This window comes from Rhamphochromis longiceps, linkage group LG15 (genome assembly GCF_057381845.1).
Source record: "Rhamphochromis longiceps isolate RC_006_pf linkage group LG15, R_longiceps_female_GT1.1, whole genome shotgun sequence".
Classification (NCBI taxonomy): Eukaryota; Metazoa; Chordata; class Actinopteri; order Cichliformes; family Cichlidae; genus Rhamphochromis; species Rhamphochromis longiceps.
The window spans coordinates 41166796-41181305 of record NC_140571.1 but is presented as its reverse complement, the minus strand read 5'-3'; the positions used below and the strand labels follow the sequence as shown (position 1 = coordinate 41181305).

The window sequence follows — 14510 nt, the reverse complement described above, 5'->3', positions numbered from 1 at the left end:
GGAGACATTTAATCACCAGACATTTAAAAACGAGAATGATGTTCTGAAGTGTCCTGGATCTCAGAAAGTCGCCACATCTTTTCAGTCCATCGGCTTTAGATGTTGTTAACTCGACAGCCTGTAGGTGTTCATCGTTGACTTTACATCCGAAGTTGACACAAGTTTTCATCAGTTCATAATAACGTTGTGAGCACAGTGCCTCATTCCTGAGCATTTCCCATCCTTTCATCACTATGCCAACCAGAATAATATAGGAAGCTGAAACAATGAACTGATGAGGGCTCGAATATCCTGGTTACTGTTATTACAGGTTCTTTCCCAGACCACAAGATGCAGTGTTAAGCATTTACTCTGCATGCTACGCCACTGTGTTCACGTTTCGTCATATTCCTCTCCACATTTTCTTCTCGTGCATGTTTCTCATTTCTAGGTCAGTGCTAACATTGCACAGAGAGAGGCCAAACGAGCCACCTCGGAGCAAAACCTCTGTCAGTGTCTGCTCTTATTTCCTCTAACTCGGTATTCCTGGAAGGGCCAGTTCTCTCACTAAATGTTGTTATCCAAGCTGAATGATGTGCTAGTGGTCACGGAAATGGATCCTTCAGGGAGATTTTACTCAGAAGTACATTTTCTTGGGATCATTTTTAAAATAGACAATCTATTTCCATTATCTGTTCAACTTAGTCTCTGCATTTATCCTCTGTGTTTCCATTTCAGGTCTGACGCGCATAGTGCAGCTTGACTTGGACCTGAAGTACAGGACCAACATCAGGGACCTTTTTCAGGAGTTTCACCGGTTTCCTCCAGGAGCAGTTATAGGGATCACCAGAGAGATGCAGCCAGTATACAGGTAAGCAGTGCAGACCTACAGAGCACCTACTAGGGAAATCTGAACCTGCCAGTCGTTGGAAGCTTCAGACTGACACCAGTCTGCTGCATCTTGACATGCACATGAATAAAAGTGAGGCTCTCTGCTTTTAACTTCGGCGCTCTTGCTTTCAAGTGTTCGCTCAATACGTCAGTATAATTTCCGGCTCAGGCTAGATCAAAGGCTACCATCTGTCATGAGGAGAGACTCGACTGCTGGGCTTTGACTTTTGGCGAGAAAGCATCCTCACTTTGTTTTTAAATTGTGCCAAAGTAAAATTCAGGTGTCAGTCTGACAAAAACAAATTACACCCTCTTTCAATTCAAAGGTTTTGTATGTCTGGATGTAATAAAGAAATTCATCTGTTCCTAGCAGGTCTAAAAATGTGATAACTACAGCCTCAGATTAACAGTGGCACACAGCATATACTATATTGTGTCAGTATGTATTTAACAAAGAGCATATAAGAAGGTCATAAACGGCTAAGTGCACTTGATTAATTGAGAAGTTTTGTCAGTTTTCTGGTCTGGAGCGTTCAGGTGTGTCTTTAACACAGTGCCAGTGAGGAAAGACGTCAGCAGTGATGTTAGAGAAGCAATTGTTGCTGCTCATCAATCTGGGAAGGGTCATAAGGCCAGTTCCAAACAATTCGTCCATTATTCTACAGCGAGAATGACTATTCTCAAGTGCAAAGCATTTAACACTCCTTCCCAGGAGTGGACGTGCCAGCAAATTCACCCCGAGGTGAGACCACGATGCTCATGAAACTGCAAAAATCCCAGAGCTGCATCTCAGACTCTACAGGCCTCATTCAACATGTTAGATTAGTGTGGCTTGTTTGGATGGGTTGCAAAAGGAAAGCTTCTTCTTGCTAAAATGGGGCGACCGTGGCTCAGGGGCTTGGGAAGCACATCTGTAACCGGAAGGTCGCCGGTTCGATAGTGGCATTGCAAAGCGTTTTGGGTGCCTTGAAAAGCGCTATATAAATCCAATCCATTATTATTATTATTATTATTATTATAAAAACAACACGGCAGCACGGCGTAGGTTTGCAAAGCTGCATCTAAATGGACCACAAGACATCTGGAATAATGTCGTTTGGATAGATGAGAGTGTGAGAGGTCCCGGGTTCGAATCCCGGGCCGCACGGCTGTGACAAAAACCCAGAGGTGCATAGGAATGTTCCAAACTATTTTATTATTTTTTTATTTCATGTTAAGTTGAACCTGGCTGAAATAGTGTGTTGGGACCAAAAGAGAGCAGCGCATAAACAAATGCAGGTAAACCTCAATGAACTGAAAGGGCACCGTCAAGAGGAGTGGACCAAAACTCTTCAACAATAATGTGAGACACTGATAAAGTCATACAGAAAGCAACGAGACCCCAAACTTCCTCAGTTGTCGGAGGTGGTACAGGCGCTGCCTAGCCTTTTCGGACTGGACCTGAATGTGGGCAGACCATGTCAGATCTGAGGAGATGTGGACACATATGGATACATATCAATGTCTGTTTTATATGTGTTTTGGTCACCAGTACCACTTTCGACCGATAGTGTGACATTAACATGATTTAATCCACTGGCCTGACAAAAAGTAAGGGAAAGGGAGAGAAATAGAAAGTAGAGAGAGAAGACAGGAAGCAGGAAGTTCATCTTCATCTGCTAATTCTTCTGTCAAATGAAGTATAAAGTCCCTGAAGGTGACAAGCAACCCTTGAATTGATCGGGATCGTGCATACATACGTTTGTAAGTGGTGTAAGTGTACATACCACATTTTTAATGAAATATTAATAACCAGTTGAAACGCTGTACAAATCTCAGTCGCTCTTGTTGACCCCAGATGGATTTCAGCCTTTTTGCGCCTCACATGCATGCTCACAGTTGGTGTCTCTCACAGTTGCTAAGTGAGAAGGAACATCAGAGGTCTGGTGTCCAGACTGATTCACAGGAACCTAAACGCTGTGTGTCTTTCTCAGATACAAGCACAAATGAAAAAGTTGCAATGCAGCCTGTAACAGGAAATTAAGCAGCCTTTCTGATTGTAGTTTCAGGATTTTCATGTGAAATGAAACGCTGGGATTGTGAAATATCGACATGAGGCGAAATTCCTGCAGAATCTGAAATTAATTTGAATTTGATTTATGAAACTGCATCCTTTTCAGGGTTTTGGAAAAAGACATCTCTGTTATGTGTTTGGCAGCTATGGAAGAAATTAACTTCATTTACTGGAGACAAACACAGTTTAAGGGGAAATGCTTTGAGGGGAAATGAGGCTCTCATATCTGCAGAGACTCATATTTCACCTCTGTCGTGCCAGCATCATCCTAATGCGCTTAACTTATTTGCATCGTTTCCAAGTAGTGTTGCTAGTTTATTATTTTCATATTGTCATCTGGACTTGAAACTTGAACCTCGAGCACTTGTTGCATATCTGGTATTTATTAAGGGTGTATTGGACTTTACCTCAGCTGAACCAATCAGACCGGCTACCCAGGTCTTAACTATACCTCGATTTAAAGGTTCACGTTAATAGATTTGTTTCTAGAAGCATGTTTCGCCATTCAGCAAGGCTTGGTACTAATATGTCATTTATCTTTTCTCCAACTATGAAGAAAAGACAAATTCCCCAACACTGAAATCTGAAAACTAAACCCACTGATTGACAGTCCAATGAGATACACAAGAAACAGCAGGTGAACTGAAGATAAATAACACAGTTCATAAATAATTGTTGTCACTTCACAGCGAAGATTCAGAAAATGATTTAAAAAACAAATACAAGAAAAAAATCTTTGTGGAGAAGGAAAAAGAAGCGTTTTTCACTGGGAATAAAACGATCAGTCAAACCAGCAGGGGTCCTTTTGAAAGCACCCGTATACAGAAATTCAAATGGAAATTTTTGGAGAGTTTTTACAGTGAAAAGGGCTCCACATGTGGTAACAGGCCTTTACTACGTTAGTCAAATGGTTTAGAGGTCTGGCGGACTGTCCCTAAATACTCTGTCCGATCTAAAATCTGGTTTGTTGTAAAGTTTATGAGATGATGTCAGTGTTACAAGCTGTGTTGTCAAACCTGCTGATAGAGGAATGTCCTAGATTGTGACTTTACACTTGCTCCGATTTATAAGTCAGATTTATAACTGGCTTAAAATGAGATTCTGCAAGTGGCATAACTATGAGGTCAGACTTAGAAGGCCAAGTTATGACAACTATGGTGAAAATGTTGTTTTGAGTCTCTCATGCCAGAATAATAATTGAGGATTTGGCAGGAACTACGATGAGTCACCTGTTAAGAAGTGCTCTCGTCCTGCAATTCATATTTATCTCCTGTCTCTCTCTCAGAACTGCCAGGAGTAAACAAACTGTTCATCACTCACACTCAGAATCCAGCAACACGCCAGTTTGATTCATACAGTACAAAACTCTGAGTGCCCTCGTTAGGCAGTGGAAATTTATTAAATCCTCTTGGACATGAGGATCCAGCGCTCCGATGTGGCGCTCCAGATTGAATCTCTTTCCTCCCGTCATCCTCGGCTCTGCAAACATGTTTTTAAAACACTGCCTTAAATGCTCATTATATTTTATTAACATACAAAGGCGTTAAAATAAGCAGATGTGGTAACAGATGTCTGGTCAGGTTCTCTGTCTTTTCAGCATTCCTTTATTGGCTTTCTTACCGTTGCATTTCTGAACTTTATGAATGAAAGGCTCATAGGTGCATCTATTCGAAACCTTGGATGAGTTTGAATCTCAGTGACCTCGACCTCAAGGTCAGAGTAAGTTTTCTGAAACTGTTGTGAATGCAATAACTTGAGAACAAACCAACATAGTAAGTGTGTCTGCTGGGAGGGTGATGGGTAGCTGCATTGCCATACTTATGAGGGGTTGCCAGTATTTAACGTACTCACTGGTGTCTGCACCCACAGAAGTGAAACTGAGCTGCACGCTAATAAATCTTAAAAATGGTTACTTTTAGTGGAACATATGAAGGAGAGAAGACTTCAGTGTATACACAGTGATAGGAAAACCTGACAAATGCATGGATACATTGACGAAATACCAGCTGTTGCATAGCCTAATGAGCAAGCAAGCCTATAATTACTTTGTTTCAGAAAGGTACAAGCTTTGTGCTAATCACTGCTGCTGCTGCTGCACTACTGCATATTACTATCAAACTGACCAATCACAGTTGTTGAGGTCTGTGTTTCTGCAAAGGGTAATTATATTTCTGTGAAGATTCACATCAAGCTCTGTACACTGATTTAGTCAGTGTGTGTGTGTGTATACACACAGGTAAACAAGGGCCCCCGATTTTCAGGCTCTTTGTTCCTCAGCTGATTTTTTTTTCCCAGTTTTCTCCAAGATAATAAAACAAACACACCAGGTCCGTTTAGACTACTTCACTGTTTTCCACTCCAGTGCAGCATCAAAACAGGACGTCACTGTGTGTGTGCTTGTGTCGATGTCTGTGTGTGTGAGATAGTGAGACTCAATGAGCCAAGTCCAGGTGGGAAGTTTCATGCAGGAGCAGCTGCTATACTGGTACAAACACGGGCAGGTGGTTTCCTGTGGGCTCTTGAAGATTGTGTGCTAATAAAACAATTAATCAAAAAGTGTTTAATTTTAGAAAGAAGCCAAATAAGGATAACAAGTCACAGGTTTGCTTTCTTTGCACTATTTTTAAACCCTTCACTAAGGTGGCTGTAGACAGGAGGTAGAGCAGGTCACCTACTGATCGGAAGGTTGGTGGTTCGGTTCCTGGCTCCTCCAGTCTGCATGTCAAGTATCCTTGGGCAAGATACTAACCCCAACTTGCTCTCCGATGCATCCATCGGAGTATGAATGTCGTTAGAAAGCACTAAGTGTAGATAAAGTGCTTGTGAGAATGGGTGTGATTTGGTGAATGAAGCATGTTGTATAGAGCGCTTTGAGTGCTCCGTGAGAGTAGAAAAGCGCTATATAAGAATCAGTCCATTTACCAATTTTTTCCAGCAATTTCTCAGGCTTTTCTTTAGACATGGCTTACACATCGTACACAGAGTGCTTGTGTATGATAAAGTACAGGAAATCTTGTCAACGTGAAGTTACAGATTAAGATTTCAAGTGCACGTGATATTGAAGGCGACAAGTGTGATATTAATATCGTCTTCTCTGCAATGCCTGTGCATTAATCTTATCACTAACCCCTAATAACTCACGCCAACCAAAGTTAAATTCCTCTGTAGCGAATGCGTTTCTACGGCCACATTTATATGTTGTTTGTAATGCTTTGTTTGCTCTCAGGATTTGATTGATGCTTGCTTGTCATGTGTGTTGGAGAAGTGCCATCAGTGGAAAAGCAGTGTTTGTGTGTGCATGCTAATCAGTAAATCTGGTGTCTCTGTTCTTCCCAGTGGTTTACCAACACTGGGAATCCCCACTAATGTCCTCCTGTGGGCCTGGACAGGCTTATTCAGCAGCAGAATACCAAGAAATCGTATATCAACTTAAGTTTTTCCACATTAAGCTCAGTGTCTGTCTCTGCACTGACATGTGACTCACTCACTCTTGCAGTTTGTGGGGGTTAAAAGCACATTCCCCGAGCTGCAATTGATTTTTCTCCTCTTTCCTTTTTAAAGGAAATTTGAAAGTGTTGACAGCGGTTAGCTTTTGCGTCACTGAAATTCTGGAGGATATTGCTGAAGCCACTGGCTGAGATCAATAGAAAATACAGAGATTCAAGTTTTTATTGTTTTTCTTTCTCTTTTTTTTGTTTCGAGGATTTGTTTTTGTTCCAATTGCAGCGACAGGTCAGGACCAGTGTAATGTCAGGATGCATGATCCAAATTAAATAAGTAGCACTGACTCTGCACCCCAAAAGAAAGAAGCCTTTTATTTAATTACATTTAACCCAGACTGAGTGAACATTGGAGAAGCCTATCCGTTATCTGTTTGTCATCTCTGCATGCTGTCCTGTTAATTGGCCTCTAGCTAATGGACTTGATAATATTTAAATTTTTGAGACTTGCTATTAGCGAGGCAGAGTGCACGTCCTCTTTTCCTGTGCCGAGCAGAGAGAGGGCTCTCAGCTCACACTGCGTTTTGGTGCTAATGGACCGAGCATTATGCAGGAGAATACATCCTCCCACCAGCCACACTGAGAGCACATCCTGCCCCTGAAAAGTTCATTATTGGAAGAAATGCCCCGTGCCTCTTCCCTTGCAGCTGTCGTCGTAATGTTTTAAAACCCCGGAGACATGCTTACATAAGTGTCACAGCCACGGGCGCACACAATGAGCAGCGAGGGAATTGCTCTCTTTAAGCTTTGTGTTTTGAGGCTCCATTGTGTGATGCATCCCACATGTTTCCCCTTTTTGCTGTAAGATGATACCGAATGCTTAATATGAAATAATGACTAATGTAGCACGGACACTGAGACACTTTGTCATTGATCTTAATAAAATTAGATTTTGCATCTGGCGGTCAGCATCATCATCAAGAACAGCGAGTCTACCATGATGCCTTCATTCAGTCAACAGAATTGCCAAACGTTGTTTAACATGACGGTGTTAAATGACTTTAATCATGCTTTTTAATGACTCTATTCTAAAATTAAGCTCTTTATCATCTCTTCTATTAAAGCGTCTCTTTTGCATCCATCCTGGAATTTTAATGTGTTTTTGTGTATCCCAACTACAGACGAAAAGGGCCGGACTTTTCATTTGCACAGCCCAGACTCCCTTCTGTCGGTTAGCACATTTTTTGCAGTTATCAGAAACCAGGCTGTTTCATATTCTGAAGAAGCAGAAGCATGCATTTGGAGGGGATGGCAGCACAGACTGCCCTTGTCACCAGCTACTGCTTTTCATTCTTTCACAAGTGAGAGAGACACTTGATTTGAAAGGTTGGCAGTGAAAATTCAAGGCAGGAGAGGACGGAGGTGTGAAGAGTATGAGCCCTAATCTGAGCTAGTGAGCTTATTTGCTCACTTTGAGTGAATGTGGTGTGAGTGTGCTGGTACAAAGCCAGAGAAAGTCTTTGTGTCACAGCATGGAGAGCCATTCTCTATTATTTGCTCAGTTTTCTAACCTTCTCCAAACGTAGAGCGGAACGTTTCATTAAAGTTTAAAGGGCTTTTCTTGGGAATATGCCTTGCCAGTGCCCGGTTAGACTCCATTAACATTGCGTATCATAGATTCTAAAAGGTGCTTGGATGCTTAAAAATATTCCTCAGAGATTTTTTTTTCTCCCACGTTGACATGATTGCATCGCACAGTTGCTGCAGATTGGTTGGCTACACGTCCATGATGCGAATTTCCTGTTCCCCCACATCCCAAAGGTACCCTGCTGGACTGAGATCTGGTGACTGTAGAGGTCATTTGAGTGCAGTGAACTCACTGTCACGTTCAAGAAACCAGTTTGAGATGTTTTGTGACATGTGGCACGTTATTCTGCTGGAAGCAGCCATCAAAAGATGCGTACGCCGCCACCACCGAATCGTTAACACTACGCAGAATGGATCTATGCTTTCATGGTGTTTGCCAGCTTCTGACCCTGCTGTCTACCCTCAGTTTCTTGTTCTTCGCTGACAGCTAAGAACAGGGAAATTTTGACTAATATTAGCTTCACATAAACTCTGGAATGCATTTTTGTCCAAAAAAAGGACGGTGTCCTGTTGCCTTATTTGTCATGTCTGTAACTAGTAAGATAGAAGTCATACATTACTGGCCATCATGATGCTGAAGAAAATGCAATTTATTGTTCTTAATGTATTTTACTCAGTGCACACTTACTTACTTACTTACTTACTTACTTACTTACTTACTTACTTACTTACTTACTTACTTACTCCCTCAGAGCAGCAAAACAGAAAAGTAAATGTTCCCTGACTTCACCATGTTTACTCTGGATGCATCTCAGTGCACGTACATCGTGCAGTGCACGTAGACACAGTGAATGTCTTTAAAATGATAAATACTCCACAGGGGCCCCAAGTCCCCAGTCACTAACCACCACACTCTATAAAACTGTGAGGATAAGCTACAGCTGCCAAATATAGGTCAGCAATAATACGAAAGTGTGACTCAGAATCTCCTGCTCCCACAAGATTTGATCAAACTGCACACACACAGAGAAAGACAAATGCATACTGTGTGTGATTTTTATTTATTCTTTTTCATTTTTTTGCCGCTCACATGCATTTATTTATCCAAAAAGTCAGCAGAGCAGAAATTAAATGAGTGGTTAATTTTGTTTTCTGTTTCTGCGTTACTATTTCATCTACTGTAGCTTTCCTCCTCTGTGGCCCAAACTAAGAATAAGCTGTATCTGTGTGTACGTGTGCACAAGCAAGCAAGTAAGAGCACATTTCCATTCATCCTCGTCTTCAGTTGGCACGAAACATCTTCGCACCAGCTGTCAGTACACAGAAGGAGCATTTTGTACTTTCTTGAAGCAAACACTTCATCCCCACCCCCACTCCCTAAAAATAAAAATGGTACAAGCAGCAGCATAAAAATCCTGATCTCCCTAAATTTGATAGGGACGCCTAAACCACAGCAATAGTTTTCCTGACAAATGCATGAGGGAAAGAAACAAAAGGTCATGACTACTTATGTTTCTTCTTCAAATGAAGTCATCAGTTTATTCATCAGTCTGAAAAAAGGCAACTTTCCCTTACCTCCAACCCTTCATATTCAACCTAGTGTTTTGACTGTTACACACATTTTGCCCAAATGCACTTCGACATGCAGACCCATCCTTATTCTGGCACCTCTTCTTTTTTCCTCAGGCACACTTTCTGGCAGTACCGGAAGGAGAACCCTCAGACCAGAGTCGGGGAACCTCCTCCTGACGGCCTCCCGGGCTTCAACAGCGGTGTGATGTTGTTGGACCTAGGTGCTATGAGGTCCTCGGCTCTTTACAATAAGCTGTTGGAGCCCAGCAATGTGGCCAAACTAGCAGACCAGTATCGCTTTAGAGGCCACCTGGGTGATCAAGACTTCTTTACCATGATCGGAATGGAGCATCCTGAACTGTTTTACTCCTTGGCGTGTGGCTGGAACCGGCAGCTGTGCACCTGGTGGAGGGATCACGGATACGGAGACATATTTCAGTTGTATTATCGCTGCGATGGACCTGTCTATATCTATCATGGGAACTGTAACACCCCTATACCAGACGACTGAGGTTTACACTGGCTTGATACTACAACTGTTTTCATTTTATGGCAGTTCCCTTTTGTGACCGCAGTCAGATATCTTGCCCCCTGCTGGCCAAGGGGACCCCACCCCCCAACAAGATGTGGTGTTTGTGGAAGTTGTTTTAGCACAGGTCGCCATTATGAGTGAAAACAGCTCTGCATTACAGTCGTACAGAGTAGTGTATTAACAGGAGGTTGTTTTTTCCGGTACTACACACATGACATTATGATGTAATGTATACAGGTCCATGTGGGATTTGAGCCCGTCACTGCAGAAGGATTTTACTGCTCTTTCATGTTCCGCAAACGCATAAATTTGTTTGCTAGTTTGGATGTGACTTAGACCCCAGCCACACAGGCGTACAGACTGGTGTGTGGCAACCAGCGGTCGTGAGGGAGCTGTGAAGGAGTTGTGAGTGGTTGCTTGAAAAATAATTGCTAAAGCACGAGTCACACAGGCTGGGAACCTTTGGGAAAACTGTATTCCTCTCCTGGTTGGCAAAAACCTTGGAATTGCTTTGGCTGGTAGCATATTGGCCTGAGCTGCAGTGACAACATGAAAGGTGCGCCACACTTTTCCAGATTTTACTGCAGCTCTGCTAGTAGTTAGCGAGTGTTTGCAGACAGCATCATGTAAGTACGGGCAACTGTGGAAATCTGCGAGCAACCAAAGCAATCACTGTGAGGTTTTTGGTGCGTTTCCTTCTATGAAACAGAGCTCACACAGCAAGAGCCAGCCACTTCCAGGAGTCAGCTGCCAACTCGTTGGGGAATATATGTTTCCCTAGCAACTGCATCCAATGTGGCAGACAGCTCTTGAGCAGTGCAATAATGATGTCACATGAGAAGCATCTTTTATTTCTGTGGAGAGAAAAAATTGCAGTGTTGACGTTTGATTTAGGTTTATTGTTTATATATTTACAGTTTCAGTTTATGTGTTTAACAAACTTAAAAACAAGAGCATCAAGTACACCAAGTAGTGTACAGTATTTAACGCAGTAACTCCCAAATCACTAACTGATGTTGAAATATTAATGCAGTGAAGCAAATGCGTAGACCGAACTCGGCTCGCTTCATTCTCCGACACGTCGAGTTTTCAGTGTCCCAAGTTCAGCCTACATCACACCGTAGCAGGTGAGGGCTAATCTCTGTCAATTACTTGTATTTTTTCTTTCTTGCAACCAGAGGGATCGCTCTTCGTGGACTTTGTGGGTCAGCCACAGCTCTTTTCAAACACGTCTTTACAGGTAGAAAAGCAGAAGTGAGTGGGTGGGGGGAGACAGCAGAGAGCTGGCCACAGGGATTGGAGAGATAACGATTAACAATGACGACACTGAAGGCTGTTGTTTGTGCCCCGTGTTTGCAGTGTAGCCGAGGCCAAACAGACCCACTTCATTCAGACACGTTTCTGAAGGAGCGTTGCGGCCAAAAGCGTGACTGCGGATGCTGACCCACTTTTCAGTTTTCTTGCTGTGCTCAATGAAGTCCTGCTCAGATTCAAAGAAATGTCAACACTCGATATTAATCAGAAACTTAATGTAGCACTGAAGCACGCTGCCGAGGAGAAAACGAACCGTGGGATAAGACTATAAAAAGAATGTCTTCAGTTCTCAACACCTTATAGCTTTTTCTGTTTTACTACTAACAGAGCCAGTGGCTTTACTGGTTACATGATGATTACATTAGTTTTACTGGGATTGCCACTATCAGTGTACATCACTATGTTTCAGTGCATTACAGTGTTTAAAATGACATAAAATGGTTGATATTGATAATCTATCAGAAAGCATGTACAATTTTTTAAAGTACAGTCATGTACCAGAAAGGATGGATTATTAAAGGGAAGGATGAAACCATACGTCCCAGCTTGGTCTTATGGACCTCTGCCAACAGCTGTACTGTAAGTGTCATACAATACATCCATGTGATGGTTTGTGTGTGATCTAAAAGCCTGTATATCAGTTTCTTGTTGGTACTCTGCTAACACATACAAACCTATTTGTGTCATCATCTAAAAAAATGTTATATGTGTATCGTCTAGAGATTCACTCACACAATTTCTGATTCCAGGTTATTTTTGTTTGTTTGTTGCCAATTCTGATTTTCTTTCTAAGAACTACACCTGACAGATTATAGAAAAATTAAGTTTTCTTTAATGCACCAATTACAGTTTGGAGTTACAGGACATGTTACTGAAACAATTGAAAATAAAATGCTTTATTGATATAAACAGAACTAATGTCAGTTTCTTAGATCATTTTGCATATAAATTTACCAAATAACAGAACAGTGATCCTTTTTTATTTTTCACTCAACTCCACAACTTTCCTGTCACTGCTTTGGTCCTTTGCTCATACCGAGGCTCACACCAAGCTTGTGGCTAGCTCTGAGCTCTGGCTAGCTTTAGCTTTAGCCACGTTCCCTTCTTTTAATAATAATAATAATAATGGATACTTTATTGATCCCCATGGGGAAATTACTTGTTTTTCTCTGCATTGGACCCATTCACTCAGTGAAGCAGTGGGCAGCCCACTAAGCAGGTGCCCGGGGAGCAGTGTGTAGGGACGGTACCTTGCTCAGGGGTACCTCAGGGTAGCCGTTAAGTGGATTCGAACCGCCGACCTTCCGATCATGGGGCGACCACTTTACCTACTGAGCTATCCCTGCCCCAACAATGATGTGAACAATAAACAATAAATGGTGATGTGAACGCTTTCATGGTTCTCCCCCTACCTATTTGCTTTAGTGTCTTTACTCACAGTGGAGAGCCTCCACAGTAACGACATATTAACACGTGTCTGCGAGTGTGCAAGCGACTGTTTGTCTGCACTGCTGTCCATGTGCTGAATATGCATGAAACAGACGGGGTCACTGGTCAGTTGATCGGTATTGTCGAGTGCTTATTCCTGTGTTACGTGCATCCATTGCCATGTCAGTTGTTTCTGTTGTCCTTCAAACACTCAGACTTTGTATAAAGCGTTTTAGCTCGTTTGGCTAAATGACCAATGCACTTATGCAATTGTGAGGCATCCATCATCTGTCTGTCCCTGTTTGTGAGCCTCTTTGACATCTCGTTGGCTTTTAATTAGTCATTAGTTTGTGCAGATGCAGTCAAGCAGTGACAACAAAACTTAGACAAGCAACTACACCCTGGTTAATCTGACTGAGATCATGGAGAGTGTGAATAATCTGGTGTGTATGGCATTGATGTACTAACACTATACTTACCAAAGTAACAGCTGTCTGTATTTTTCACTTTAATAACCCCTCAGCAGATGATGCTAATGTCTAAAGATCAAATTTGTCTTGACGGAACCAAATGAGAAAGCTTTACATGCCCTTTTCATTTAATAAAGTCTTCCTGTGACAGCAGCAGAGTTATCAAATCTTTAAAATGTTGTTACATTGTGTGTGTTTCTCTTTCCTAAATAAAATGTCTTGCTGTTATTAAAATTCTTTGTCCTTATTGTTTGTGTGCGCGTGGGAGGTAAAGCTGCCAACACTTCAGTAAAAGAGGATGCGTTTACTTACGTAAAGTATAAAAATGCATACAGATCAACCTCGCTTATGTTATAACACCAGTCCATGTCTGTGCTCTTGTTTATCTGCTGCAAGCCAGGCCTGACCCATTTTTCTCACTCAAATTTGCCATCACACCCAGTTAAAGCTCCATAAGCAGAATATTTGCAAGAATGTAATGATGTTATCTTTATCATCAGTGACAGCCTTCATTCACTTGTCCTTGTAAACATCTGCAATCGTTTGAATGGTGTTTTCTTGTACAGCAGGGTGCAGCGTATTGTGGCCTGTTCCTGTTGTGTTAATGTGACAATCAGCGAGGAGATGACAGGCTCGTTTCTTTTCTGCTTTTCATAGAGTTTAATCATGACAGCAGAGATCGCAGCGACAAACAAAAACACACTGACGGGCAAATTCAAAACCTACATTTAATTGAGAAAAGTAGAAAAAAAAATCAGCATAGCTTACTCTGAAACAATATCTGCTCTCTTTCAGTTTGCTGTAGGCAACAGGTTCAGGTACACCATTTTAGTTTTTTGCTTTTCAAGCAGCCAGATGTTTTCAGTTGTAGCTGTCCATGCTACATGCGCTAATACACCTCTGTTTCACCTTTTCTGGGATGGTAACAAGATAGATTTTCTCATTTTGATTAAAACCACAGGACCAGTTTTCCTTGACACCTGTATCCAGCTCGAGCACAAAGAAGGACGCGGTGTTTGTGGACCTTCAGTGTTTCTTATCTGTTGTTTTTATCTGCGCTTGATTTTTTTCCCTAAGCCTGCCGCTCACCTCTCGTCAGATGGGGAGCAGACAGCCGTCCCCCTTGAGCACTCATTTCGCCTTCTTCAGTCAATGTTCCACCAGCACTTGATAGGCATAATTAAAAATTCAGGCAAACGCACGTGTGTAATTAAAATTGAACACTTAAACTGCTGGCTTATGGT

At 42.0% G+C, this 14510-nt stretch overlaps 1 protein-coding gene across 1 annotated transcript in view; it reads left to right on the top strand.

Annotated features, from left to right (window-relative positions):
* The window catches only part of xxylt1 (xyloside xylosyltransferase 1), a 28431-nt gene extending 14943 nt beyond the window's left edge, over positions 1 to 13488 (top strand). The window contains exons 4-5 of the mRNA XM_085383015.1: positions 718 to 850; positions 9637 to 13488. Of these exons, the coding sequence (XP_085239141.1) occupies positions 718 to 850; positions 9637 to 10033 (530 nt within the window). The 3' untranslated portion in view covers positions 10034 to 13488. The remainder of the gene's footprint in view (positions 1 to 717; positions 851 to 9636) is intronic.
* Positions 13489 to 14510: the final 1022 nt, after the last annotated feature.